Here is a 26317-nt window from a genome sequence, read left to right on the forward strand (position 1 = left end):
GCAAATCTTTTAAATGTTTTGTGCTGCTTTTCTCACATCATATCTGAGAAAAATGTTTATCAGTTAGCAACGGCTCCTGTGTATTCTGTAAAGCAAAATTTCAAAATTAACAGTTTCATGAATATATTTTGATCTCTACATGGTGAAGTATGTATTAAATAATGTATAGGATATACATTTAAAGGATAACCAGCATAAGTACAAAGGATACCAAATCAGCTTTTGAAAGATCCAATTTTGCAGTTATAGAATCATCACTTTATGAATTGCAATACTAAATTCATTCTATTTTTATGGTGTAATGGAGGGGTGGAACATCATTCCCCATTACATGTTCTTGCTGCTTTGTCCTACCCTATCAACAGGCAAGATTAAACCAAAGTAAATCCCTCCTGCTCAGCTCAGAATTTTATATATTTCACAAAATATTCTGATTCATACTTAAAACATCCTATTGATGTTGTCCAAAGCACATTCAGATGTCAACTTGTTTGATAATTTAATTATTCTGATATTGCTTATTGATGATGGTTTGAGAATCAAACTATCATGTACTAAATCCTTTTATGGAAACTTGGACAGATGTTAAATTTGCTGCTTCAGATATGTCATTGAGATTAAGAATGTAGACTATAGACACTGGACTAATAAGAGTTCATTCCAGGCTCTATTTTAGCTAAATACATTTTTAACCAACCTACTGCAGATATTTTTGATTAACTCATATCAAATTACTTCCACTTAATAGAGGGGCAAGGACTAGGTATGGAAGATATAAGACAAAGGGGAAGAGAATTAAGAACAACATGAGGAAGAATTTTTAACACAGCAAGTAATTGGTAACTAGTGGAGGCATCGTGGCCTACAAGAAAAAGTTGTATAAATACATGGTTGAGAAAAATTTGCATGGTCATGGAGAAAGATCTGGTGTGTGGAATTGGGGAGCTGCTCTGATATAGAATAAGTAATGACATAAAGGGGCAAATGGCCACTTTCCATGTTGTAACTATTCTATGATTCTATGAAATCTCAATCAACAGAACTAGAAATGCACAATTGATAATACTCCACCACTCAATGGCTTGAATATACACACACTGTAACACTCTACTACATTAATCTGTTTAACCTAACTATGGACAGAAACATTGCAATAGCATCGCTAAGTACTGTATCCTTGTTTGTGCAATCCTCTGTTCTTTTTAAATATGAACCAAAGTCAAATAAAACAGGTAGAAAAGATCAGTGATAGGAAGTGATGAGCTATCTGAATAATATCTCTACTTAATAATTAGAGTACATGCCACACTTTATATGATCCTTACTATTTTCTGCACTTGTAGACAGGAATCTTGTCAGCAGTTTCACAATCTTTGCAATCATTTCCATGGCAACAGGGCATGTGTTAAAACTGAATATTTTAAGTTCATAGTATTGCAGGGTTTTTTTGAGAACTAAATGAGGAATAAATATTTCTTTAATTTACTTATAAATTTTAGAATCATCATATGGCATATTTTAAGAATGATGAACATTACTGCAAACTAAAAGACAATACAAAAATAAAGGAGTAATGATAATAAAGTCCTCTTACTGAACTTCAGCTATCAATTGAAAATACAGTATTGTGCAAAAGCCTTAAGCATATGTAAAAAAAATTCTGTAAAGTGAAGATGCTTTCAAAAATAATGAAACAGAAAGTTTCTAAATATCAAAAAATACTATGAAGAATAGTAAACAGTAAAAAACAAAATCAAATTGATACTTGATGTGACCACCTTTGCCTTTCAAACTGCATCAATTCTCTTAGGTCACTGTTGTGCAGTTTTATAAGAAGACCGGCTGGCAGGTTGTTCCAAATATCTTGGAGAACTTGCACAGTTTTTCTATAGACTTTGGCTGTCTCGCTCGCTTGTCTTTCCAGGTAATCCCAGACAGCCTCAATGATGTTGAGATTGGGGTTCTGTAGAGACCATACCATCTGAAACCATATAAAAAATCTAGGGTGCCTAAGACTTTTGCACAATACTAAAAATTTTAAACAATCTTGCTTTTTTTGCCTAACTTTAAATAATTTATACCATTTTTCTGTTAATATTTAATTTGTAGGCAAAACTGAATAATGCTTACAAAACATTAAATTTTCTTTCTTTACTCTACCCTCAAATGAATAAAAGGCTAAAAGACAAAGCAGTGTCTAATGATAATAGCCAACTTCATTGTATGAAAAATACATCTGAAAAGGAATTATCTGTGTAGATGGAACATGCAAAGTCAGCAATCTAGACCAGGTTGACATTAATATTCTTTAGTGCCACTCGTGAATGCATCACTAATAGTGCCTCCTGCTTTAAATAAGCTAGTTTTCAGTCATAAATTAAACTCTTCTTTTTTCCCAGTGCAAGCCAAGACCTTTGGGATCAAGTTCAGTTTGTTTGCTTCGAAATTGCCAGAAATCCAAAAAGCTGCCATGCATATTACTGCACAACAGAGGACATCCTGCTTCTACTCCTGGGCATAGATAGTCAAGAGTGCTTTGAGAATACTGGATCAGGAGTGATGACCTGAACACAGACACACAGCTGTATTCAGGTCAGATCAGACAAAAGTATTTAGATAATCTCTGTTTCCTCACCCATGAAAAGAACATTGCTGACAGCTTTCTACAGAGACCTGGGTAAATGTACACCTAGATTTATTAAATATATAGGGTAGTCTGGTACAATCGCACATTGATCCATAAACAGCAATTTCCAAGGCCATTAAATTCATTCCGTGTAAAGTAGAATATTTTAAAACATTAATTTACATTCAGATGCAATAATCTGGTAATTGCTTATCATCCAATACTCATAATAGGAAAATGTTCTACTTTCCACCCAGGGATTCATACTCTATTTCTAGCCATGAAATACAAAATTTAAAAAAAAATGAACAAGGATCCACAATGTTTGCTGTCAGAAGGAAATAGCAAACTGAAAGATCATTTAATAACTCAAATCTCTGGGACAAAATACGAGTATTGATGAATATGACCATAACTATAGGAGGAGGTGTCTGTAACTCAGTAAAGAGATGTTAGAATTTCCTCTGTAATTCTTATCCTGACTAGAGTTCTCTAGAGTACTAGAGAAGGGAAAGTCGGGAGCATACACATCAGTCCTGAGTAGTGGAAAAGATCAGTAGCTTTAGATTCCTGGGTGTCATCATCTCAGTGGACTTGTCTGACCCCAACAGAGTGATGCAATTACAAAAGTGGCACACTAGTGACTATTTCGTTCAGAGTTTGAGGAGATTTGGACCAATCTGTCATCTAAGCCCTTAATATTCTTTACAATGGAGAGCATTCTGACTGATTGCATCACAGCCTAGTATGAAGGCTCCAATTCACAGGACCACAAGAGATTGCAGAAGGTTGTACACTCAACCAACAATATCATAGGCATAACTCTTCCCAGGTTTGAGGATATGTTCAAGAGGCAGTGCCTCAAGAAGGAGGTACACATCAATAAGGACACCCACCATCCAGGAAATGTCTTCTTTTCATTACTACCATTTGGGAGGAGATACAGGAGTCTGAAACCATATTCAATGATTCACGAACAGCTTCTTCCCTCTGCCATTAGATTCCAGAATGATAATAGCCACGAACTCTACAATATATTTCCTTTCTATTGCACTATTTATTTGAAAATTTTTAGTAATTTTTTGCCTTTGCTGTCAAAACAACATAAGACATTACAAAACTGATTCTGAATTACAAATGGATGAAATGTCTCCCACAGCTTTGTACTCACACTTTCAGCAAAATTATGGCCATCCTACACTGCTGCCAATAAGAAATGTCTACTCATCAAGTTATATTATAATCTAGGTCTTGAAGGGTGTATCAAAAATTAATAAACCAAGGAAGATAAACTGTATGACACATTGGCCTAAAGAGGAACCACTGTTCATTCAGTACCAGAATCAAAATGGAATGCCAGAGGTGGCAAGCTGTTTTATTTTAAATTTTGCATTAATAAAGAAACAAGCAATGAGAGTAATTTTGAGTGCATGTCAGCTCTATTCATTGTTGGCATTGTCATTAGCATTCATGAAATTACAAACTCCTTGGCAATAATTAAAAAAATCATAGCCACCTTAATACTCAGATTTATTAGTGTTGTGACTTTTCCAGTACTTTATATTTTATCTGTGAAGTGCAATTTGAATTATATGTTATTCTATTGCAATAACAACATTTTTTTCCCAAAACTTTAATGGTTATACCAATCTAGAAAAAATAATATTTTTAAATTACACTCCACTGGATCACCAGGCTCTTGTAATTCTGAAACCTCAGGTATTGTAATTTTGATATATGCAAGAACATTATAATTCGCATAATGTAAATTACTTCTGAAGAAGCATATCTATTAATGGGAAGTAAATCAGATTAACCAGTTGGGACATTATGTTGCAGTAATACAAGTTGTTAGTGAGGCTGCACTTTAAGTACTGTGTACAGTTCTACTCACCGTTATAGGAAAGATCTGGTTAAACTGGAAAGGACGCAGAAAAGATGTACGTGAACGCCAGCAGACTAGAAGAACCTGTAAGTTACAGTGAGAAGCTAGCCAACCTAGATCTTTATTCCTTGGAACATCAGAGAATGAGGGGCAACTTTATGTTATGTTTTAAATTATGAGAGGCATAGATAAGGGGATGATAACAGTCTTTTCTACTGGATAGGGAAGTCTAAATCCAGAGGGTATAGATTCAGGGTGAAAGGGGAAGATTTAAAAGGATCCTGCAAGGCAACTTTTCCACATAGAGGTTGATGAATAAATAGAACTGTTTGCCAGAGGAAGTGGTTGAGGCAGGTACAGTAGCTTCGTTTAAGAAGCACTTAGGTAGGTACACAGAGAGTCAGAGCTTATAGGAATATAGGCAACATAGCTCACAAAACAGGTTTATGTGAAAGAGGCCACTCTATCCAACTATCTTATCAAAAATGAAATTCAGTAAGTGCATGGCTGAAAAGCAGCTTATAGAATGCAGCACCATGCGACTCTGGTGTGCAAAGTAGTATATAAGAAGAAATCTTCTTTGAGTCACTCAGCTTTGTAAGTTCAAACTACCACATTTCCTGATTTTGCAAGAACAAAGAAAAACTGGTCATACTGAACTAGCAGAGGGAACTCCTAGACATCTCATTGTATTTCTCATTATCATTAGATCATAACCAGCTTAGATCTTCTCTAAAAGTTGCTCCAAGCTTTCATTTTATGGGATAACAGAACTACTAAGATAGTATCTGCCTAATGTATCAATGCGACATTTTACCATGCACTGATTGGCTTGAAGCTGCTTACCTCCTGTTCATGTTCTATTCTCATGCTAGGATTAGCGTTCACTTCCAGTAAAACAGGCTTCATGTTTTTCATGAGGAGAATATCAAATCCTAGTATCTATGTAAACAGAAATTAAATTCAATAAGAAATAGTTATTACATTTCAATAAATCATCTTAACCATTGCACTGGGGATCTCAGCTTGTAGCTTAAGATGAAGAAATAACCCTAATAAGATATAAAATTCCAGTTTAAAAAGAAAAGAGCCAGTTCAAAGAAACAAAAGACAGACTTTCAAAAGTTAAGAAAGAATCAGGCCAGTTTGTAGTATAGATGGAATTGGTATACATCTCAAAATTCAAAGTAACTTTAGTATCTAAGTACATATTTTGAGAGGACTAGAAAATAAAGGCAAGGATGTAAGGCTTTATAAGGTGCTGGTGAGGTCTCACTTGGAGTACTGAGAGCATTTTTGGACACCTTATCTAAGAAAGAATGTGCTGACATTAGAGAGGGTTTGAAGGAGGTTCTCAAAAATAATTCTGGGATTGAAAGGCTTATCATATGAGGAATGTTTGGTAGCTTTGGGCTTTTACTCACTGGAGTTCAGAAGAATGATGGGGGAATCACATTGAAACCTATCAAATGTTGAAAGGCCACGATAGAGTGGATGTGGAGAGGATGTCTCCTATGGTGTGGAAGTCTAAGATCAAAGGAACGAGCTTCAAAATAGAGGGACATTCATTTAGAACAGAGATGAGGAGGAATTTCTTTAGCAAGAGAGTGGTGAAACTGTGGAATTCATTGCCACAGGTGGCTGTGAAGGCCAAGTCATTGGGTATGCTTAAGGTAGAGATTGATAGGTTCTTGATTAGTCAGGGCATGAATGGTTACAGGGAAAAGACAGAAGATTGGGGCTCAGAGGGAAATAGATCAGCCATGATAAAATGGGGGAGCAGACTCGATGGGCCAAATGGCCTAATGTCCTCCTATATCTTATATACTCCTATACCTATATTTTATAGTCTTGTATGTCACCACATACAATTCTGAGATTTGTTTTCTTGCGGGCACATTCAACAAATCCAATAACCATAATAGAATCAATGAAAGACCACAGCAAAAGAGCGGACAACCAGTGTGCAAAAGTCTTAGGCACATATATATATATAGCTAGGGTGCATGAGACATTTTGGACAGTGCTGTACTTGTCAATGTGGAACAGAGAGCAAGTTTGTAAATCTGGTGGGAACTAAGGGTGTTGGGAATGGCAAAGGTAAAGCACTGCCAGAGGGGTATGGGACAGGTGACAGAGAAGTGCCAGGGCGGGAGTGCAGATACACCCAGCCCTGAGACAACAGGCAAGTTCATTTGATTCCAAACAATTGGTTTATTGATCATTGCAGGAAGCCTCTCTGGTGCTTCATGTTCCCTCTCTGCTCCTTTCCCCTTTTCCCAACCATGATTTCCCCTCTCCCTGCCCCCTTCCCACTCTTAGTCCACAATAGAGACCCATTTCAGAATCAGGTTTATTAACATTCACATGTCATGATTTTTTTTCTGACAACAGTAATACATAAGATACATGCAATACATAAAATGACTATAGTGCTGCGCAAGTCTTAGGCACCCTTGCTATATATAGTACATGTGCCTAAGACTTTTACACAGAGCTGTAGAAAAAAAAATAATAACAAATAAATAAGCAAAAAATAGAGAAAACACAAGGAAATCTGCAGATGCTGGAAATTCAAACAACACACACAAAATGCTGATGGAACACAGCAGGCCAGGCAGCATCTATAAGGAGAAGCACTGTCGACGTTTCGGGCTGAGACCCTTCGTCAGGACTATAAATAGAGAACATGAGATGATGAGTCCTTGAAAGTGAGTCCATTATCTCAATTCTAGAGATGGATTGGAAAGTTCCCCTTTCAATATACAGTATATAAAAACTTAATAAAAATGACAATGCTATATTTGATAATGTCATTAATAAATAGCAAATACCAAACCTAATTAAACCATATAGCTCTAATTGTAACTAATGTATTCATGGTGGAGTGAGTGAATGAATGTCGTGTGGTAGATGAGATGCTCCTTTAGACTGAATGGTTTTGAGTTCCTTGAATATAACTGGAAACACATCTGGACATATAAAAGACAGTTCATCACATTCTTGACTTACGCCTTCTAGATGGTGGAAATGCTTGGGAGATCAGCTGGTAATTTGGTTAATGCAAGAATTTTTACTATGGGTGTGCATTTGTATATACATGGCTAGTCCAGTTGATTTTCTGGTCAACGGAGATTCCCCAGAATGCTGTTAGTGGGAAACTTGATAATGGTAATGACATTGAACCACAGTGGTAAGACAGTAGCCACTCTCTTGGAGAGGTATTGCCTCGCATGGATGAATATTACTTGCCATTTATCAGCCTGTGCCTGAACGCTGTCCACCTTTGGCTCATGATGTTGTTCATTTTCTGTGGAACTGAGTGAATTTGAATATTACACAATCAACATAAAGCACTCCTACTTCTGCTCTTATTGTGGAAGGTGACAGATGAAGCAACTAAAAATGATTGTGCAATATACAGAAGAACTGCAAAGATGTTATGACGCTGACAAGAAGAGTTTCCATTAACATTGACCATTCATTGGCTTGGTAGGATTCCTGCCACTCGAGTCTTTCTCCTTTGTTATCCATTTTTTCCCATTACAAACTAAGATGCCCTAATACCATACCTGGATAAATGCTGCCTTAATATCAAGTGCAATAGATTACACCTCACCTCTTGGAATGCAGCTTTATTGTATAGTACAGGTTATAATGAGGTCAGGAGCCAAATGTTCCTGGTGAAATGCAAATTGAGCAAAAGCAAGCTTTTATTGTTGAGTAAATTCTCTTTGACAACAATATCAATTGAATTATTGCAGTCATCTGGATTCTGCATGAAAAGTGATCAGAATCAGGATGTAGTATCACAGCCAAGTACTCAAAGAGCACAGTTTTCTAAGGCTATCAATATATCCTCCTGCATTAATTGGATATACAACAGACTTCCTTTGGCCAGTAATTAAAGGCACCCCTAATCTCTTAGGTATATTTCTAACAAAAGCGTGTTGTAGCAATGGTGAGCTGGGTGGAAATCCAATTTTATTTGGTTTATGAACAAAAATTTTAATTTTTTGTGCCTGGCTGAAGGTCAATACTTGGAGGAAATGGGTGCAATCAATTATTCCAGTGAGGGGAAATATTTCAATGAAAAGGAGAGTTTTAAAATAGTAAATGCATCTCAATGCATGCTCCATCACTGCCCAGCAAATACAAACTTCACCGCTTAGCATAGAGTCTTCCATCTAGTTGGACCTTCAGGTAAGATTCTTCTGCAGTCAAATTGAATTATAGAGATGTTGACAATATCAGGAAGTAGGGGTACGAATCTAGTGGACTCCTAAATCCTGAATGGGTTTTGAGTTCCTTGAAAATCATTGGAGATACGCCTTGGCATATAAAGATAGCCCATTACATGATGGAAAGATGCAAAGGGACTTGGGAGTCCTTGTGTAGCACACTTTAAAGGTTAACTTGCAGGACAAGTCGGTGGTGAGGAAGGCAAATGCCATGTTAGCATTCATTTCAAGAGGTCTAGAATACAACAGCAAGGATATAATGCTGAGGCTTTATAAGGCACTGGTGAGGCCTCACCTTATTCACCTAAAACTGAATAGTTTTAGGCCCCTCATCTTAGAAGAGATGTGCTGGCATTGGAGAGGGTCCAGAGGAGGTTCACAAGGATGATTCTAGGAATGAAAGGGTTATCATATGAGAAACGTTTGATGGCTCTGAGTCTGTACTCGCTGGAATTCAGAAGGATGAGAGGGGATCTCATTGAAGCCTTTCGAATGTTGAAAGGACCAGGCAGAGCAGATGTGGAAAAGATGAGTCTAAGAGAGACAGCACAGCTTCAGGATGGAGGGGTGTCCTTTTTAAACAGAGGAGGAGAAATTTCTTTAGCCTAGGGTGGTGAATTTGTGGAATTTGTTGCCACATGCAGCTGTGAAGGCCAGGTCGTTGGGTGTATTTAAGGCAGATATTGAAGGTTCTTGATTGGACATGGCATCAAAGGTTACAGGGAGAAGGCCGGGAACTGGGGTTGAGGAGGAGGAAAGGAAAGGATCAGCCATGACTGAATGGCAGAGTAGACTCGATGGGCCAGATGGTCTAATTCTGCTCCTATGTCTTATGGTCTTATTCATGACTTGTGCCTTGTAGATGGTGGGAATGCTTGAAGATTACAGCAAGATTCTTTGCTTTGGATGTGCATTTGTAAACATATGATTAGTCCAGCTGAGTTTCTAGAAAATGGAGATCCCCAAGGAATTTGTTACTGTGAAAATTGGTTATGGTAATGCCATTGAATGACAATAGTATGTGCTTAGCTTCTCTTGTTGGAGATGGAATTACCTTGTACAGGTAAATATTACTTGCTATATTGGAAAAAAAACTTTAAAAAGACTAAGTCATAGAAATAAACACATTAACTTAAACAAAATAATTTTTGAGCTAAAATATAGTATTACTAGAATATGAAAAAAGATTATACTAACCTGAAAACAAGTAGGCCCAGGCTTTCCTGGAGGAATATACATTTGATGGTAAACTTTTAATTCAGGAATCAGTGCGATAATAGACCTGATCACTAATGTAATAATATCTGACCATATTTTCTTCACATCATAGCCCCTGAGAGAGAGCTTAGCCAGAATACTTGAGAAAGTTCTTTTACTTCCTGTGTTTACATTGTCAGAATGGACAAATTTTCCACTGTGGACATTCAGAGAGTAGTTTGTTAAATGCATAAATACACGATGAAAATTTTTGCTGTTAGGCTCCTGATAAGGCTCAGTACAGAACCTTGACAATCCATCTTTTGCTATGTAGATCTCCAAAGGATCAATTGATTTGAGTAAGACATACAATCGAATGTCAAATTTCAATCTGTCGATCAGAAATGGCTTGCTGATGTATTCTTGCACAACAGCTGGCTTGCTATGGAGGTTGCCCAACATTCGGATATCACTAGAATCCTTAATAAGGTAGATTCCATCACCTTGGGATCCTCCATCTGGCTTCACAATGAAGGTGGGTTTCCAGGAAGAATCATTTTCTTTTGACAAACGTACCTATGTGGCAAAATAGTTAAAATTAACGTAAGGTTCATTTACTACTTACATATTTTCAAATATCTATCAATGACTGAAGTTGTAAGCAGTGCAAATTTTAAAGATGCAAAATTCCAGTTTTCATTATGTGATGATGCTTGTAGTTATTTCTAATATTTTCCTCAGTTTAAAGAAAACTATAGATAGCTTTGACTCTATTCTTAAAAGTGAAGGAGACATGAATCCCTACACTTATTCCCATTTCTCTGCTATCAGAGTATCTTCTAATAAAAAGCTTATTAACAAATTAGAGTTTCTTCTATTTTGAAGTCAGGAAAACAAAAACCACTGCTTTGGATATCACAATTAGTTCCAATTCCTTCAGTACTCTTGCTCGATCTAATCATAATTTTGGTAAACATTTTCATCATCTATGGTTCTAAAATGCAGAAATAATTTAATGTGCAAAGCAAAAGGATATCAAAACTCAGACTGTTAAACACAGAGTGTTCTTGTCATGCACATTTGGATGTTTATCATATAATTTCATAGCACCAAAGAATATGTGTAAAATTGTATTGTACAGACAGACTGTATATTAAAAAGGGTTTATTCTTAGCTGGGTTTTTGCTGTATAATCAAATTGTAACCATCTTCTTCCTGGTAGACCCTTCTATCTCATCTACCTCAAACACACAACACTTACTGCTAATGCCCCAGGACCAATACTAGTCTTCACAGTGACTTTTCCCTTACTTTTGACAATTCCAGTCAGTATTTTCTAGATGCTCCAATGAGAAGGTAGATCCTCAGATTCTGTTCTGGTAGTAGCAGCCCCTCAGACGAAATAGGCCTTAGTAAAAATTGTGTCCGAAGACAGGGCAATGAAAGGATCGTGCTCATTTGCAATCCCCTTGGCACCAATGCTAAAGGTTACATTGGCTGTGGGTGTTCATAAACACTCAAGTTATGAATATTCATCTGAGGCTAACCCTAACCCTTAATGATTTTGTCAAAGGAAACGTGGGGGAGAAACCCCAGAATATTAAAATATGGGCAGGATGGCAAGAAACATGAGGGTATCATGTTAGGCCTGCAAGCGTTGTCTGAATCCTTGAAAGAAAAAGACATATCCAGAGGGTTTATTCCTTCAGTTTACTCTACCACTGGACTCCACATGGTTATATTATCATAAAAGAAAGAGAAATGGTGCAATAGCTATCTTGTACCAGGTTTGATCCAAAACTCTTGCAACACACATAAAATACTGGAAGAACTCAGCAGGCCAGTCCTGCTGAAGGGTCTCGGCTTGAAATGTTGACAGTACTCTTTTCCATCAACGCTGCTTGGCCTGCTGAGTTCCTCCAGCATTTTGTGTGTTGCTTGGATTTCCAGCAGCTGCAGATTTTCTCATTTCCAAAACTCTTGATTTGATTGGGGAATTTGGGAATGTAGCACAAGTAATATTCCATTTTTTCTATTCAGTTATGTCTTCTCTGTACCAAAACCTAATGTAATATGTCGTACATTCTGTTAAACTCAGAAAATATGCCTAAAAGAGGTTGGAGGATAAGAAGTGGTCAATTCAAATTCTCGTAGTGATGCAATACACCCTACACCAATTCTAATTGTCAATTTGTTTGCAGCTTATAGAAACCAGAAATTTATGCATTTGTCCAAAGATAGAACATTACAGCAAAGAAACAGGCCCTTCAGCCCATATAGTGCATGCCGAATCATTAACCTGCCTAGTCCTATCAACCTGTCGACCTGTACCTGCACCCTTTATACCCCTCTCATCCATGTACCTATCCCAAATTTAAATGTTGTACTGGCAGCTTGTTCCACATTCTCATCGCCCTCTTAGTGAGGAAAATCCCCCTTTTAGTCCACTTAAACATTTTGCCTTTCACTCTTAACCCATGATCTCCAGTTATAGTCTCAACCAACCTCAGTGGAATAAGAAAAAATCTTATTTACATCTTCCTGTAGGTAGGTGACCAAAACTACTCACTATACTCTAATTAAGCCTCAATGTATCATACAATTTCAACATAACATTCCAACTCCTTCACTCAATACATTGATTTATGAAGGCCAATCTGCCAAAAACATTTTTTACAACCCTATCAACCTGTGATGTCTATGGAGGTTGAATCTGTACTCCCAGATCTTTCTGTTCTAACCTACCATTCACCATCGAAGACTTACCCTGGGCGCAACACCCAAAGTGCAACACCTCACAGTTCTCTGCACTAAATTCCATCTGAATTTTTCAGCCCATTCTTCCAGATCCCACTGCAAGCTTTGCTGTCCACTATACCCCAATTTTGGTGTCATCTGCAAATTTGTTGATCCAATTTATATCATATATATAACTATATAACCATAACAGCACAGAAACAGGCCATCTCGGCCCTTCTAGTCTGTGCTTAACGCTTACTCTCACCTAGTCCCACTGACCTGCACTCAGTCCATAACCCTCCATTCCTTTCCCTTCTATATACCTATCCAATTTTACTTTAAATGACAATACCGAACCTGCCTCTACCACTTCTACTGGAAGCTCGTTCCACACAGCTACCACTCTCTGAGTAAAGAAATTCCCCCTTGTTTTACCCTTAAACTTTTGCACCCTAACTCTTAACTCATGTCCTCTTATTTGAATCTCCCCTACTCTCAATGGAAAAAGCCTATCCACGTCAACGCTATCTATCCCCCTCATAATTTTAAATACCTCTATCAAGTCCCCCCTCAACCTTCTATGCTCCAAAGAATAAAGACCTAACTTGTTCAACCCTTCCCTGTAACTTAGGTGCTGAAACCCAGGCAACATTCTAGAAAATCTTCTCTGTACTCTCTCTATTTTGTTGACATCTTTCCTGTAATTCGGTGACCAGAACTGTACGCAATACTCCAAATTCAGCCTTACCAATGCCTTGTACAATTATAACATTACATCCCAACTCCTATACTCAATGCTCTGATTTATAAAGGCCAACATACCAAAAGCTTTCTTCACCATCCTATCCACATGAGATTCCACCTTCAGGGAACTATGCACCATTATTCCTAGATCACTCTGTTCTACTGCATTCTTCAATGCCCTGCCATTTACCATGTATGTCCTATTTGGATTATTCCTACCAAAATGTAGCACCTCACACTTGTTAGCATTAAACTCCATCTGCCTTCATTCAGCCCACTCTTCTAACTGGCCTAAATCTCTCTGCAAACTTTGAAAACCTACTTCATTATCCACAACGCCACCTACCTTAGTATCATCTGCATACTTACTAATCCAATTTACCACCCCATCATCCAGATCATTAATGAATATGACAAACAAGATTGGACCCAATACAGATCCCTGAGGCACACCACTAGTCACCGGCCTCCAACCTGACAAACAGTTAACCACCACTACTCTCTGGCATCTCCCATCCAGCCACAGTTGAATCCATTTTATTACTTCAATATTAATACCTAATGATTGAACCTTCCTAACTAACCTTCCATGCGGAACCTTGTCAAAGGCCTTACTGAAGTCCAAATACACAACATCCACTGCTTTACCCTCCTCAATGTTCCTCGTAACCTTTTCAAAAAATTCAATAAGATTTGTCAAACATGACCTTCCACGCACAAATCCATGTTGACTGTTCCTACTCAGACCCTGCTTATCCAGATAATTATATATACCATCTCAAAGAATACTTTCCATTAATTTACCCACCACTGACATCAAACTGACAGGCCTATAATTGCTAGGTTTACTCTTAGAACCCTTTTTAAACAATGGAACCACATGAGCAATACGCCAATCCTCCAGCACTATCTCCGTTTCTAATGACATTTGAAATATTTCTGTTAGAGCCCCTGCTATTTCTACACTAACCTCCCTCAAGGTCCTAGGGAATATCCTGTCAGGACCCAGAGATTTACCAACTTTTATATTCCTTAAAAGCACCAGTACTTCCTCCTCTTTAATCGTCATAGTTTCCATAACTTTCTTACTTGTTTCCCTTACCTTACACAATTCAATATCCCTCTCTTTAGTGAATACCAAAGAAAGGTAATTTTTTCAAAATCTCCCCCATCTCTTTCGGCTCCACACATAGCTGTCCACTCTGATTCTCTAAGGGACCAATTTTATCCCTCACTATCCTTTTGCTATTAGTATAACTGTAGAAACCTTTTGGATTTATTTTCATCTTACTTGCCAAAGCAACCTTGTATCTTCTTTCAGCTTTTGTAATTTCTTTCTTAAGATTCTTACATTTTTTATATTCCTTGAGCACCTCATTTACTCCATGCTGCCTATATTTATTGTAGATATCTCTCTTTTTCCTAACCAAGTTTCCAATATCCCCTGAAAACCAAGGCTCTTTCAAACTTCTAATCTTTCCTTTCAACCTAACAGGAACATAAAAATTCTGTACCCTCAAAATTTCACCTTTAAATGACCACCAATTCTCTATTACATCCTTCCCAGGAAACAAATCGTCCCAATCCACTCCTTTTAAATCCTTTCACATCTCCTCAAAGTTAGCCTTTCTCCAATCAAAAATCGTAACCCTGGGTCCATTCCTATCCTTCTCCATAATTATATTGAAACTAATGGCATTGTGATCACCGGACTTGAAGTGCTCCCCAACATCTCGGTCACCTGACCTATTTCATTCCCTAACAGACGATCCAACACTGCCCCTTCTCTAGTTGGTACCTCTATGTATTGCAGTAAAAAAACTATCCTGCACACATTTTACAAACTCCAAACCATCCATCCCTTTTACAGTATGGGCTTCCCAGTCTATGTGTGGAAAATTAAAATCTCCCACAATCTTAACCCTGTGCTTACTACAAATATCTGCTATCTCCTTGCAAATTTGCTCCTCCAATTCTCACTCCCCATTAGGTGATCTATAATGCACCCCTATAAGTGTTACTACACCTTTCCCATCCAGAAATCATCATCCAGGTCATTGATATAGATGACACACAGCAACAGATCCACTAGTCACAGGCCTCCAGTCTGAGAGGCAACCATCTACAACCACTCTCTGACTTCTTCCGTGATGCCAATTTGCTATCAAATCTTGAATGCCAAGCAAATGAACCTTCTTGACCAACCTCCCATGTGGGAGGCCCTGTCAAAGGCATTGCTTAAGTCCACATAAACAGTATCCACTACCTTGCCTTCATCAACTTTCCTGGTAACTGCCTTGAAACACTGTTAAGACTGGTTAAACATAACTTACCATGTGCAAAGTCATGTTGACTATCCCTGATCAGTCCCTGTCTACCCAAATACTTAATATTCCAGCCTCTCAGAATACCTTCCAATAACTTCTTCACTACTGATGTCAGGCTCAGTGGCCCATAATTTCCTAGCTTTTTCTCAAACAACAGAACATTAGCTATCCTCCAAACCTCTGGCACTTCACCAATGGCTAACGATGTTTTAAATATCTCTGCTAGGGCCCATATAACTTCTGCACTAGCCTCCCACAGGGTCCAAAGGAACACTTTCTCAGGCCCTGGGGATTTATTCAGCCTAATTTGCCTCAAGACGGCAAACACCACCTCCTCTGTAATCTGTGTAGGATCTATAACCTCACTGCAGCATTGCCTAACATTTATAGACTCTGTGTCTACCTCCCAAGCAAATACAGATGCAAAAAATCCAGTTTAGATCTCTCCCAAGTCTTTTGGGCTCTGCTCTGCGCATAGACTACTACTCTGATCTTCCAGAGGGCCAATTTTGTCTCTTGCTGTTCTTTTGCTCTTAATATATTTGTGGAAGCCCCTTAGGTTTATCTTTATTGAAATTATAAGACATAAGAACAGAAGTATGCCATTCAGCCCATCGAGTCTGCTCCACCATTTCATCATGTTGATCCCAGTTCCTACTAAACTCTACATAGCTGCCTTCCCGCCATATCCTTTGATGTCCTGACCAATCAGGAAATGATCAACTTCTGCCTTAAGTATACCTATGGACTTGGCCTCCGCCGCAGTCTGTGGCACAGCATTCCACAGTTTCACTACTCTCTGGCAAAAAAAAATCCTCATTTCCTCTGTTCTAAAAGGACATCCCTTAATTTAGTGGCTGTGCCCTCTAGTTCTGGATACCTCCACCATAGGAAATATCCTCTCCACACCCACCCTATCTAGTCCTTTCAACATTCAGTACATTTCAATGAGTTAACTGGTAAAATGATACATTTGGTAGGTTTCAGTGAGATTCTATTCCCCTTGAAGGAAATGCCAAGGGTATTTCTGCATATTTGTATATGCCTTTTTTTAAACCACAGATTCAACCTGTAAATTAACCTTCTGGGAGTCTTGCATGAGGACTCCTAAGACCCTCTGCACCTCTGATGTTTGAACTTCTTCTCCATTTAAATAATAGTCTGCACTTTTGTTCCTTATACCAAAATGCATTATCATACATTTCCCAACACTGTATTCCATCTACTACTTTTTTGCTCATTTTTCCAATTTGTCCAAGTCCTGCTGCAATTACATTGTTTCCTCAGTATTACTTACCCCTCCACCTATCTTTGTATCATTTAACCTGGAAAGTAGTCATTTTTATTTGAAAATAGGGCTATTACTTAATATGTCAAGTTATTTATTGAAACACACAAATTTATCAGTAACATTTAATCTTTTGGAAAATGAATGTTTGGAAATAGAGAATTTATAAAAGAAATCAAGGGTGCCTAAGAATTTTACATAGTTCTGTATAATCTTTACTACCTTGAAGGCAAGCATATCTGAAAACATTGAACAGTAATGGTAGTAATGGTCAAGTTTATCTTTGATGGAAATTGAAAGAAATACTGGCAGAATATTCAAAGCTCCCAACTTCTCAACTTTTAGAAACATATTAAATCTTTTACATCCATGTGAAAGTAGAGAAATACAAAGATTTTAAAAAGCTGGATGAATACAATGTCATCACATCACTCTATTTCTAGTCACTGGAAAGGTGAAGTGAGACGTGGTTTACTGTGCTACCAATGGACATCTGCTCACCAATTACTGGCTCCCAAAAGCTCTTTTATTTTGCCCATCCTCTGTCCAAAGTCAGTCAGGATAGCTGATTTCCAAAGGTGAGGTGGGAGTGACTGCCTGTGAGGTCATTTGAATGTGTGGAATTAAGAAACTGAAATCATTTGGTATCTAGGGGAATAACTCTCCGCTTCCTCATCTTATTCAAAGAAGATAATTATGATTACTGGAGAACAATCATTTCAGGATCCCCAAAATATTGTTGCAGAGTTCCACAGATTTGTGCCTTAGGTCCAACCTCCTTAGCTGCATCAATGACTTCCATTCGTTCAGATCAGATTGGAACTATTTGCATATAATTTGGATGTATTCAATTTGATATGCAATTCTTTAAAAAAATGAAACACCTTTAGTCTGCTCACTGCAAAATGTCAGTCACGTTCAAGCTGAGCTGAACAGTGGCAAGAAAAAATTAACGCCATTATATGTCAGGTAATAACCATCTTCAAATGACTACTTCCCATTGATCTAGGGACCATAATGATTAGAATCTACGGTGAACTAAATAAATTCTGTAGTATTCAATAAACTAAATTACTACAGCTCCTAAGTTAAGGATCCTGTAGTGACTGAATTCTATTCTAGTGCCCTAAAAACTTCCCACCACGGCACATATCAGAAGCATGATAGAATACTTTCCACTTGCATATTTTAATGCAACTACAGCAAAACAGTCAAAGACAACTTATCAAATGCCAAGAAATGCAGCCTACTTGATTCATAATCCATCTGGCACCATCACATTCATTTCCTCCACCACCTGGGCACTATATCTGCAAATGTACCATATGCAAAATGAATGAGGGCTACTTTAATGTTAACTCAACTGCTAAGAGCATCAAGTGCAAGGAAAGACATGCACTTTTAGATCTCTTTCCAAATCACACGTAACACTGGAACTCTTTGCCCCAAGCACCGTGGGTGTATCTGCATTTGCACATTAACATTCTTATTAACTGTCTTGAGGAGATAGTGATACGTATTATATGCAGTATACTTACACTATAAGGTAGGCACCAAATAGTCCATGAGACTTCTCTATGCCCAAGTAATTAGGACAACCCCAGGTCTGAGCTTCACACACTTCTCTCCCAAGACAGCCTCCCATCTAAAGGCTAGACACTTTTCTTGTTGCGCTTGCCAGGAACTTTGTACTCTGTATACTATGCTTACACCAGAAAACCAGCTTCACATTGTTCATGCTGGTTCAGGAGGAATCAGGCCCGTAAGTTAACAGTGGCTGAAGTCTTAAAGAACCCAAGCTTCATTTTTGTTAAAATATGCCCAGCTCTTCATGGATTACCACAGTGTTAAACATCAAACCAGGATTCTCATATTTCCAAAATGTGGACATACACTGATGATTATAAACCCTTCACTTTGATAAGTTTAACATATGATAAATACTTACATAATACAGCGTAGGTGTATAATGTGTTTACTGAAATTGCTCACATCTACAATGCTAGGAAATGTTGCATTTTTTTAATGTAGTTTTTGCATTTACCAAATATAGCGGCACAAAAATAATACAATAGAATCCGGCTCATACAATACTTAATGACAGCTCATAATATATTTTAAATTATATGCTGTAGCTGCACTGAGACACAGTATACAGCAAGACTTTGTAATGGCTGAGATTCTAATAACTAATACATTTATATAAGTTTCAGACAAAATTTTCAAGATATTCTGCCTTTGTGGCTTGTCTTTTTAAAAGAACATTGAATTTATATCCAAAGTTCAAAGTAAATTTATTAACAATGTACATTTATTCACCATATACAACCCTGAGATTGTTTCTTACTGGCATACTCAGTAAATCCAAGAAACGTAATAAAATCAATGAAAGGCTGCACCCACTAGGACGAACAAACAATTAGTGTGCAAGATAACAGACTATGCAAATATAAAGAAAAAAAAAGGAAATAAATAAATAAATAAATATCGAGAACATGGGATGAAGAGTCCTTGTAAGTGAGTCCATAGGTTGTGAGAATAGCTCAATGATGGGGCAAGTGAAATTATCCCTACTGGTTCAAGAGCCCAATGGTTGGGAGGTAATAACTGCTACCCCTCAACCATTCAAAGGCATTGGTGTTTCCATACCAAGCCATGATGCGTCCAATCAATATACTTTCCACCACGCGTCTATAAAAGTTTGTCAAATATTTACATGTCAAGCTAGATCTTCGCATACTTCTAAAGAAGCAGAGGCACTACTGTGCTTTCTTTGTACTGAGTATTAAGCATACCAAACTGTGATTTTTATGCATACTGAACTGCATACCAATCCAGATAAGGTGGTTTCTATGGTGCATCTATAAACAAAATTGCTAAGGATCAAAGCGGGTGTGTCAAATTTCTTTAGCCCTGTAGATGTGCTGATATGCTTTCTTGGCCATGACATCAATGTTGCTGAACAAGGTCAGGCTATTGGTGATGTTCAATCCTAAGAACTTGAAGTTTTCTCAACCCTTTTAGCATAGAAGTTTCTTCTCTTAGAGGATTGTGGATTCTCTGCCATTAAATGTGGCGGTGCTCAGATCACTAAAAATAATTAGGGAGGTGGTGAACAAATATTTGAAAGCTCAAGAATTTGGGGCTTATGAGAACTGGGACTGAAGAGGAGGCCAGCGTAGATCAGACATGATTGTATGAATGGTGGGAATGGCTTGAGGGAACTTGTGGCCAACTCCTGCTACTTTTTTTTCTGTTCTTGTATTCCATTTTGGCAGGAAATGAAGGGTTTTTAGCATTACATAATTTTCTCTAGTATGTTTAGACAACTTCTGTATAGTCATTTACTTATTGCATTATACAACAATTGTGTACTCCAATATCTCTGGCTCCCTCCACAAATTTGTACACTAATTGCTTTTCTTACTTGGAACTGCAGATCAGATCGATTACATCATATTTTATGCTCTGGGTGCTTATTTCTTCATGTCAGAAAATATTACCTCTGCTCCTCTTCAGGAATTCACTCATTTCTTTTGAATAAGTATTGCTAAATATTCCTATATTTAATTCTTCACGTGTTTTCTAGTTAGAGACGTTATTTGCTCCTGGAAGCAATAATCTGTTCCATCAAAACTTGCAACTTCTCAATGCTGACCATAATTGTAAGTTAGTCACACTTTGTAATCACATAATTCACATATGGGGCCTATTGTTTGTGCGAGTTTAACAGATTTCATGCTCGTAGCAAGTGCATTGGAGTGATGTTGAATAAAATGTAACACCACACTATTTCTTGTTGAAAATTAATGGACTTGAAACTCATTGCAAAACCCCATGCTGAGCTAATGCTTGATTCCTTAATACTTTTTGGCTGTCTTTCTGACAGGGACCAAAACTAAGTGTCTACGCCGATCAGCCTGCTTTTATAGCAACAAACAAGATGCTCAAGGATCTCAAAAGGTCAGGGAGCATCTGTGGAGGATAATGGGCAGTCAATGCTTTGGGTCAGGAACCTTTTGCTGTGCTAAAGGTTAGAGGAAATAAAGTATGAAAAAAGAAAGGATGGTACAAGAGATAGTTAGATCCATACAAAGATGATGCCTGGGTATGGTGAGCCTAATTGTAAAGTAGCACTTCATATTCCACCTGGTCAGTCTCCAACCCAATGGCATGAAAACTAAATTCTCCAGTTTCAGACAAACTGTGCACCCTGTGCCCATCCTCTCAATTTGTTAACTTTGTTTTCCCTCGCAGAAACACACACAATTCAATTTTCAGAAGTTTTAGTTTACTTTGACACTGAATTTACTGCACATTTTCAATTAAATAAAGTTGCTTCAAATGCTACATTTTCCCCACAAAGGCACCTCAAAGGAGAAATGAAAGTCATTCTTAACATTGATGAATATCAGCACATAATTTGCTGACAGTATCCTCTAAAGATGCTTAAAACTGTATTCACAGAAAAATGTAAAATTATGAAATATGTTGGATTCACAATGATAGAGATTTGCATATGACTGAGGAAATGATTATTTTGCAGAGTAGCAGTCAAAGATTATCTTCTAAATAGTACAGAATCCTATTTTATAAGGTTATTTCATTTAGTTTACAATTGATGACTCTAGTGACAATCAAAGATAAAATTATACAGTGAACAGGTCTTTAATTTACTTATTAAGTTTTACTTTTTCTCTATATAACATGGTATATGGGAACATGGATTTCTTTCTGTTAAGAAAAGTGAATGGTTAATTGACATCTCTGATAATATTGTTGTCTATCCAGACATTAAGTGGTGTCCACTTTTAGATGTTGCATAAGTATAATGAGTTCTAAGCACAAAGTACACTGCAGATGCTGTGGTCAGATCAAGACGTACAAACAAGCTGGATGAACTCAGCAGGTCAGGCAGCATCCGTTGAAATGAGCAGTCAACGTTTTGGGCTGAGACCTTTCATCAGGACTGAAGAAGGAGGGGGCAGGGGCCCTATACAGGAGGAGGGGGAGGGTGGAAGGTGCCAGGTGAAAAACCAATCAGAGGAAAGATCAAGGGGTGGGGGTGGGGAAGCAGGGAGGGGATAGGCAGGAGAGGTGAAGAAGGAATGTAAGGGGAAAGCACTATGAGTAGTAGAAGAAGGCAGAATCATGAGAGAGGTGATAGGCAGCTGGAAGAGGAGGCAGAGGGAAACTGGGATGGGGAAGGGAAAGGGAGGGAATTACCGGAAGTTGGAGAATTTGATGTTCATACCAAGGGACTGGAGACTACCCAGACAGTATGTGAGGTGTTGCTCCTCCAACCTGAGTTTGGCCTCATCATGGCAGTAGAGGAGGCCGTGTATGGACATATCCGAATAGGAAAGTGAAGCAGAGTTGAAGTGGGTGGCAAACAGGAGATCCTGTCTGTTGTGGTGGACGGAGCAGAGGTGCTCGACGAAGTGGTCCCCCAATCTGCGTCGGGTCACGCCAATGTAGAGGAGGCTGCACCAGGAGCACCGGATGCAATAGATGACCCCAATAGACTCATAAGTTAAGTGTTGCCTCACCTGGAAGGACTGTTTGGGGCCCTGAATGGTGGTAAGACAGGAGGTGTAGGGACAGGTGCAGGCAGGAGAGGTGAAGATAGAATGTAAGGGGAAAGCACTATGGGTAGTAGAAGAAGGCAGAATCATGAGAGAGATGATAGGAAAGCCTCATCCTGGGAGCAGATGCAGCAGAGACGGAGGAACTGAGAATAGGGAATATCATTTTTACATTTGGCAGGGTGGGAAGAGGTATAATCAAAGTAGTTATGGGAGTCAGTGGGTTTATAGAATACGTCAGTGGACAGTCTGTCTCCAGAGATGGAGACTGAGAGATCGAGAAAGGGGAGAGAAGTGTCCGAGATGGACCAAGTGAATTTGAGGGCTGTGTGAAAGTTAGAAACAAAGTCGATGAAATTGACGAGCTCAGCATGAGTGCAGGAAGCAGCATCAATGTAGCTGTCAATGTAACGAAGGAAAAGCTGGGGAGCAGTACCAGTATAGATTTGGAGCATAGACTGTTCCACATGACCCACAAAGAGGCAGGCATAGTTGGGGCCCATGTGAGTGCCCATAGCTACATCCTTGGTCTGAAGAATCGAAAGAGAAGTTATTAAGTGTCAGTACCAGTTCCACCAACCGGATGAGTGTCGTGGTGTTGGGGAACTGGTGAGGTCTATTGTCAAGAAAGTAGTGGAGGGTTTTAAGGCCTTCTTGATGGGGAATTGAAGTGTATAAGAATTGGAATCCATGGTGAAAATGAAACGGTTGGGACCGGGGAACTAGAAGTTATTGAAGAGGTGGAGGGCATGGGATGTATCCCGGATGTAGGTAGGGAGGGACTGAACTGTGGGTGACAAAATGGAGTCGAGGTAGGCAGATACAAGTTCGGTGGGGCAGGAGCAGGCCGAAACTATAGGCCTACCAGGACAGTCAGGCTTGTGGATCTTGGGGAGGAGGTAAAACCGAGCAGTGCGGGGTGTGGGAATGATGAGTTATTTGGCTGAGGATGGAAGGTCTCCAGAGTTGATAAGGGCAATGATGGTACGGGAGACAATGGTTTGATGTTTTTTGGTGGGATCCTACTTCAGGGGTAAGGAAGAGGAGGTGTTAGAGAGCTGCCGTTTGGCCTCAGTGAGGTAGAGGTCTGTCCGCCAAACTACTACGGCATCACGTTTGTCCACAGGTTTGATGGTGAGGTTAGGATTAGTGCGGGGAGAGTGGTGGGCTGTGCATTCAGAGGGTGCGAGGTTGAAATAGGAGAGAGGAGTGGTGAAGTTGAGACGGTTGATGTCTCGGTGACAGTTGGAGATGAAAAGATCGAGTGCAGGTAGAAGGCCCGGTGGGGGTGTCCAGGAGGAGGAGGAGGATTGAAGATGGGAGAAGGGGTCATCAATAGGGGGAGGGGAATCCTTGTTAAAGTAGTAGACTCGGAGATGTAGGCGACGGAAGAAGAGTTCAGCGTCATGCCGGGCACAGAACTCACTGAGGTGTGGATAGAGGGGGACAAAAGTGAGACACTTCACTTTCACCCAGCCCTCAAATTCACTTGGTCCATCTTGGACACTTCTCTCCCTTTTCTCGATCTCTTGGTCTCCATCTCTGGAGACAGACTGTCAACTGACATCTTCTATAAACCCACTGACTCCCATAACTACCTTGATTATACCTCTTCCCACCCTGCCAAATGTAAAAATGCTAATCCCTATTCCCAGTTCCTCCATCTCTGCTGCATCTGCTCCCAGGATGAGGCTTTCCTATCATCTCTCTCATGATTCTGCCTTCTTCTACTACCCATAGTGCTTTCCCCTTACATTCTTTCTTCACCTCTCCTGCCTATCCCCTCCCCAACCCCTTGATCTTTCCTCTGATTGGTTTTTCACCTGGCACCTTCCACCCTCCCCCCACCTTCTTTATAGGGCCCCTGCCTCCCTCCTTCTTCAGTCCTAACGAAGGGTCTCGGCCCGAAACATTTACTGCTCATTTCAACAGATGCTGCCCGACCTGCTGAATTCATCCAGCTTGTTTGTAAGTATAATAAGTTCTATTGATGCTTTATAGTACTGTTACAGATTCTGTCAACATGCAATGTTTATTTAGCTATCTAACTCTCTTTGGTTTAGGAATTGATCAGTTTGATGCACACTGGTAACTGACTCATGAAATGTCACACCTCTTCAGCCGTCTCAAAACTTTCCACAAACATAAATTAAAATAAAACTCACCTGGCCATGAACTGTTAAAATTTCAATAGCAGTTAACTCCTGTTATCTGTAATGCCATGCATATACGGTGAAGAATGGGATAGTGGCTTTATTTATTGAGTCAGTAAACCATACAAAATAGAACTTTCCTAGGTTCTTCTGACTGGAATCTCAGGATGTTGAAAGGTGCTTAAAAATAGGGTGGTCCTATTGCTCTCATTATATCAAAGTTAGACAAATATTAGGACTTGGGCCTTTTGGATCCAAAGCGGATTACCTCATGCATCCTCACAATGAACCTACATATTACACTCTTATGCCCCTTCACTTCCTGAAAAATTGCCAGTTTGGACCAATGAAGGATTTTGGCCTAACATGTTGATTATTCATTTCCCTCCATAGATGCTACATGACCTGCTGAGTTCCTCTAGTATCTTGTGTGTCAGACTTTTATACAGGATAAGCTTTTATTCAATGCAATAAAAAGTGTTTACATTTACACTCTTTCACATTGCATTGAATAAAAGCTTTCAGTAGATTTTAAAATTTAAAAATGTATATAGCTACTATCTGATATAACTGCTATACTAATTTCCAAAATCATTTAATGAGACTTGCTATAGATTTCCTGCATGAATTTATTACCATTCAAGCCATTTCTGAGACATCACAGATACTTTACAACCAATTATGTACTTTTGTTTATTGATTGCTTCATGTAAGGTAGGAAATACTTCAGCCAGTTTGCATGGGGTAGGAAACCAGGTTAATTTTCCTGCTTATTTTTAAATCCACAACCCTTTGAATCTATGATAAAATTGTCACAGACTTATAATAATAACCAACAGCTGACAATAATAAAATAAAAATATTGACTAGCACTTGGAAGTCATAGCATTTACATTGCATGTGAGATACGGACATAAATACTCCATTATATAACATTTTAACAATGATCAACTAAATGGATTTTGTTACTCATATTGATTTGAGAAACCATCTAAAATACAAGAGCGATTTCATAATTTTTATTGGTTTCAGAAGCAGAAAACACATTAAATGGTACTTAGTTTAATGGAGCTGTATTACAAATAGCAAAAGCTAGCATTCAAAATCATATTTTGTTGCAAGACCAAGCATGAAGAGTTAAATCATAGTCTATAAGGCAATTTACCTCTAAAACTAAGACAGGAGAACATCATGTATAAATATATCAAACAATTACACTAGTCAGAGTGTGAATCCACTGTCTACCCAAATCCCAGGGTTCAGATTTAGTTAGCTGGTAAGTCTCACTCATTAGTTAGGAAGCTCCAGTCCTTTTACAGAGTGGGGTTCCCTGAACCACACAACTCCCTTCATATCCAAATATGAATACAGTCAATGACAAACCTCCATAACCCCCTTGGTAACTGGATTTCAAAACATTCACCATTCTCTGGGTGAAGAAATTTCTTCTTACGTCCAGAATGGCCGATTCTTTATTTTGACATCCTAACTGAGGAAACCATCAATCCCATATCTACTCTGTCAAACTCCTT

At 38.6% G+C, this 26317-nt stretch overlaps 1 protein-coding gene across 4 annotated transcripts in view; it reads right to left on the minus strand.

The window, feature by feature from the left end:
• The window catches only part of ttll11 (tubulin tyrosine ligase-like family, member 11), a 177510-nt gene that overhangs the window by 110765 nt on the left and 40428 nt on the right, over positions 1 to 26317 (minus strand). For 2 of the 4 annotated variants that reach the window (XM_059993846.1, XM_059993842.1), the window contains exons 4-6: positions 9950 to 10525; positions 5358 to 5453; positions 4521 to 4595 (exon numbers count right to left, since the gene is read on the minus strand). In XM_059993846.1, coding sequence (XP_059849829.1) covers positions 4521 to 4595; positions 5358 to 5453; positions 9950 to 10525 — 747 coding nt within the window. The remainder of the gene's footprint in view (positions 1 to 4520; positions 4596 to 5357; positions 5454 to 9949; positions 10526 to 26317) is intronic. The other 2 variants (XM_059993845.1, XM_059993847.1) reach the window with 1 other exon arrangement.

The sequence above is a fragment of the Hypanus sabinus genome, chromosome 18 (genome assembly GCF_030144855.1).
Source record: "Hypanus sabinus isolate sHypSab1 chromosome 18, sHypSab1.hap1, whole genome shotgun sequence".
In the NCBI taxonomy this organism is placed as follows: domain Eukaryota; kingdom Metazoa; phylum Chordata; class Chondrichthyes; order Myliobatiformes; family Dasyatidae; genus Hypanus; species Hypanus sabinus.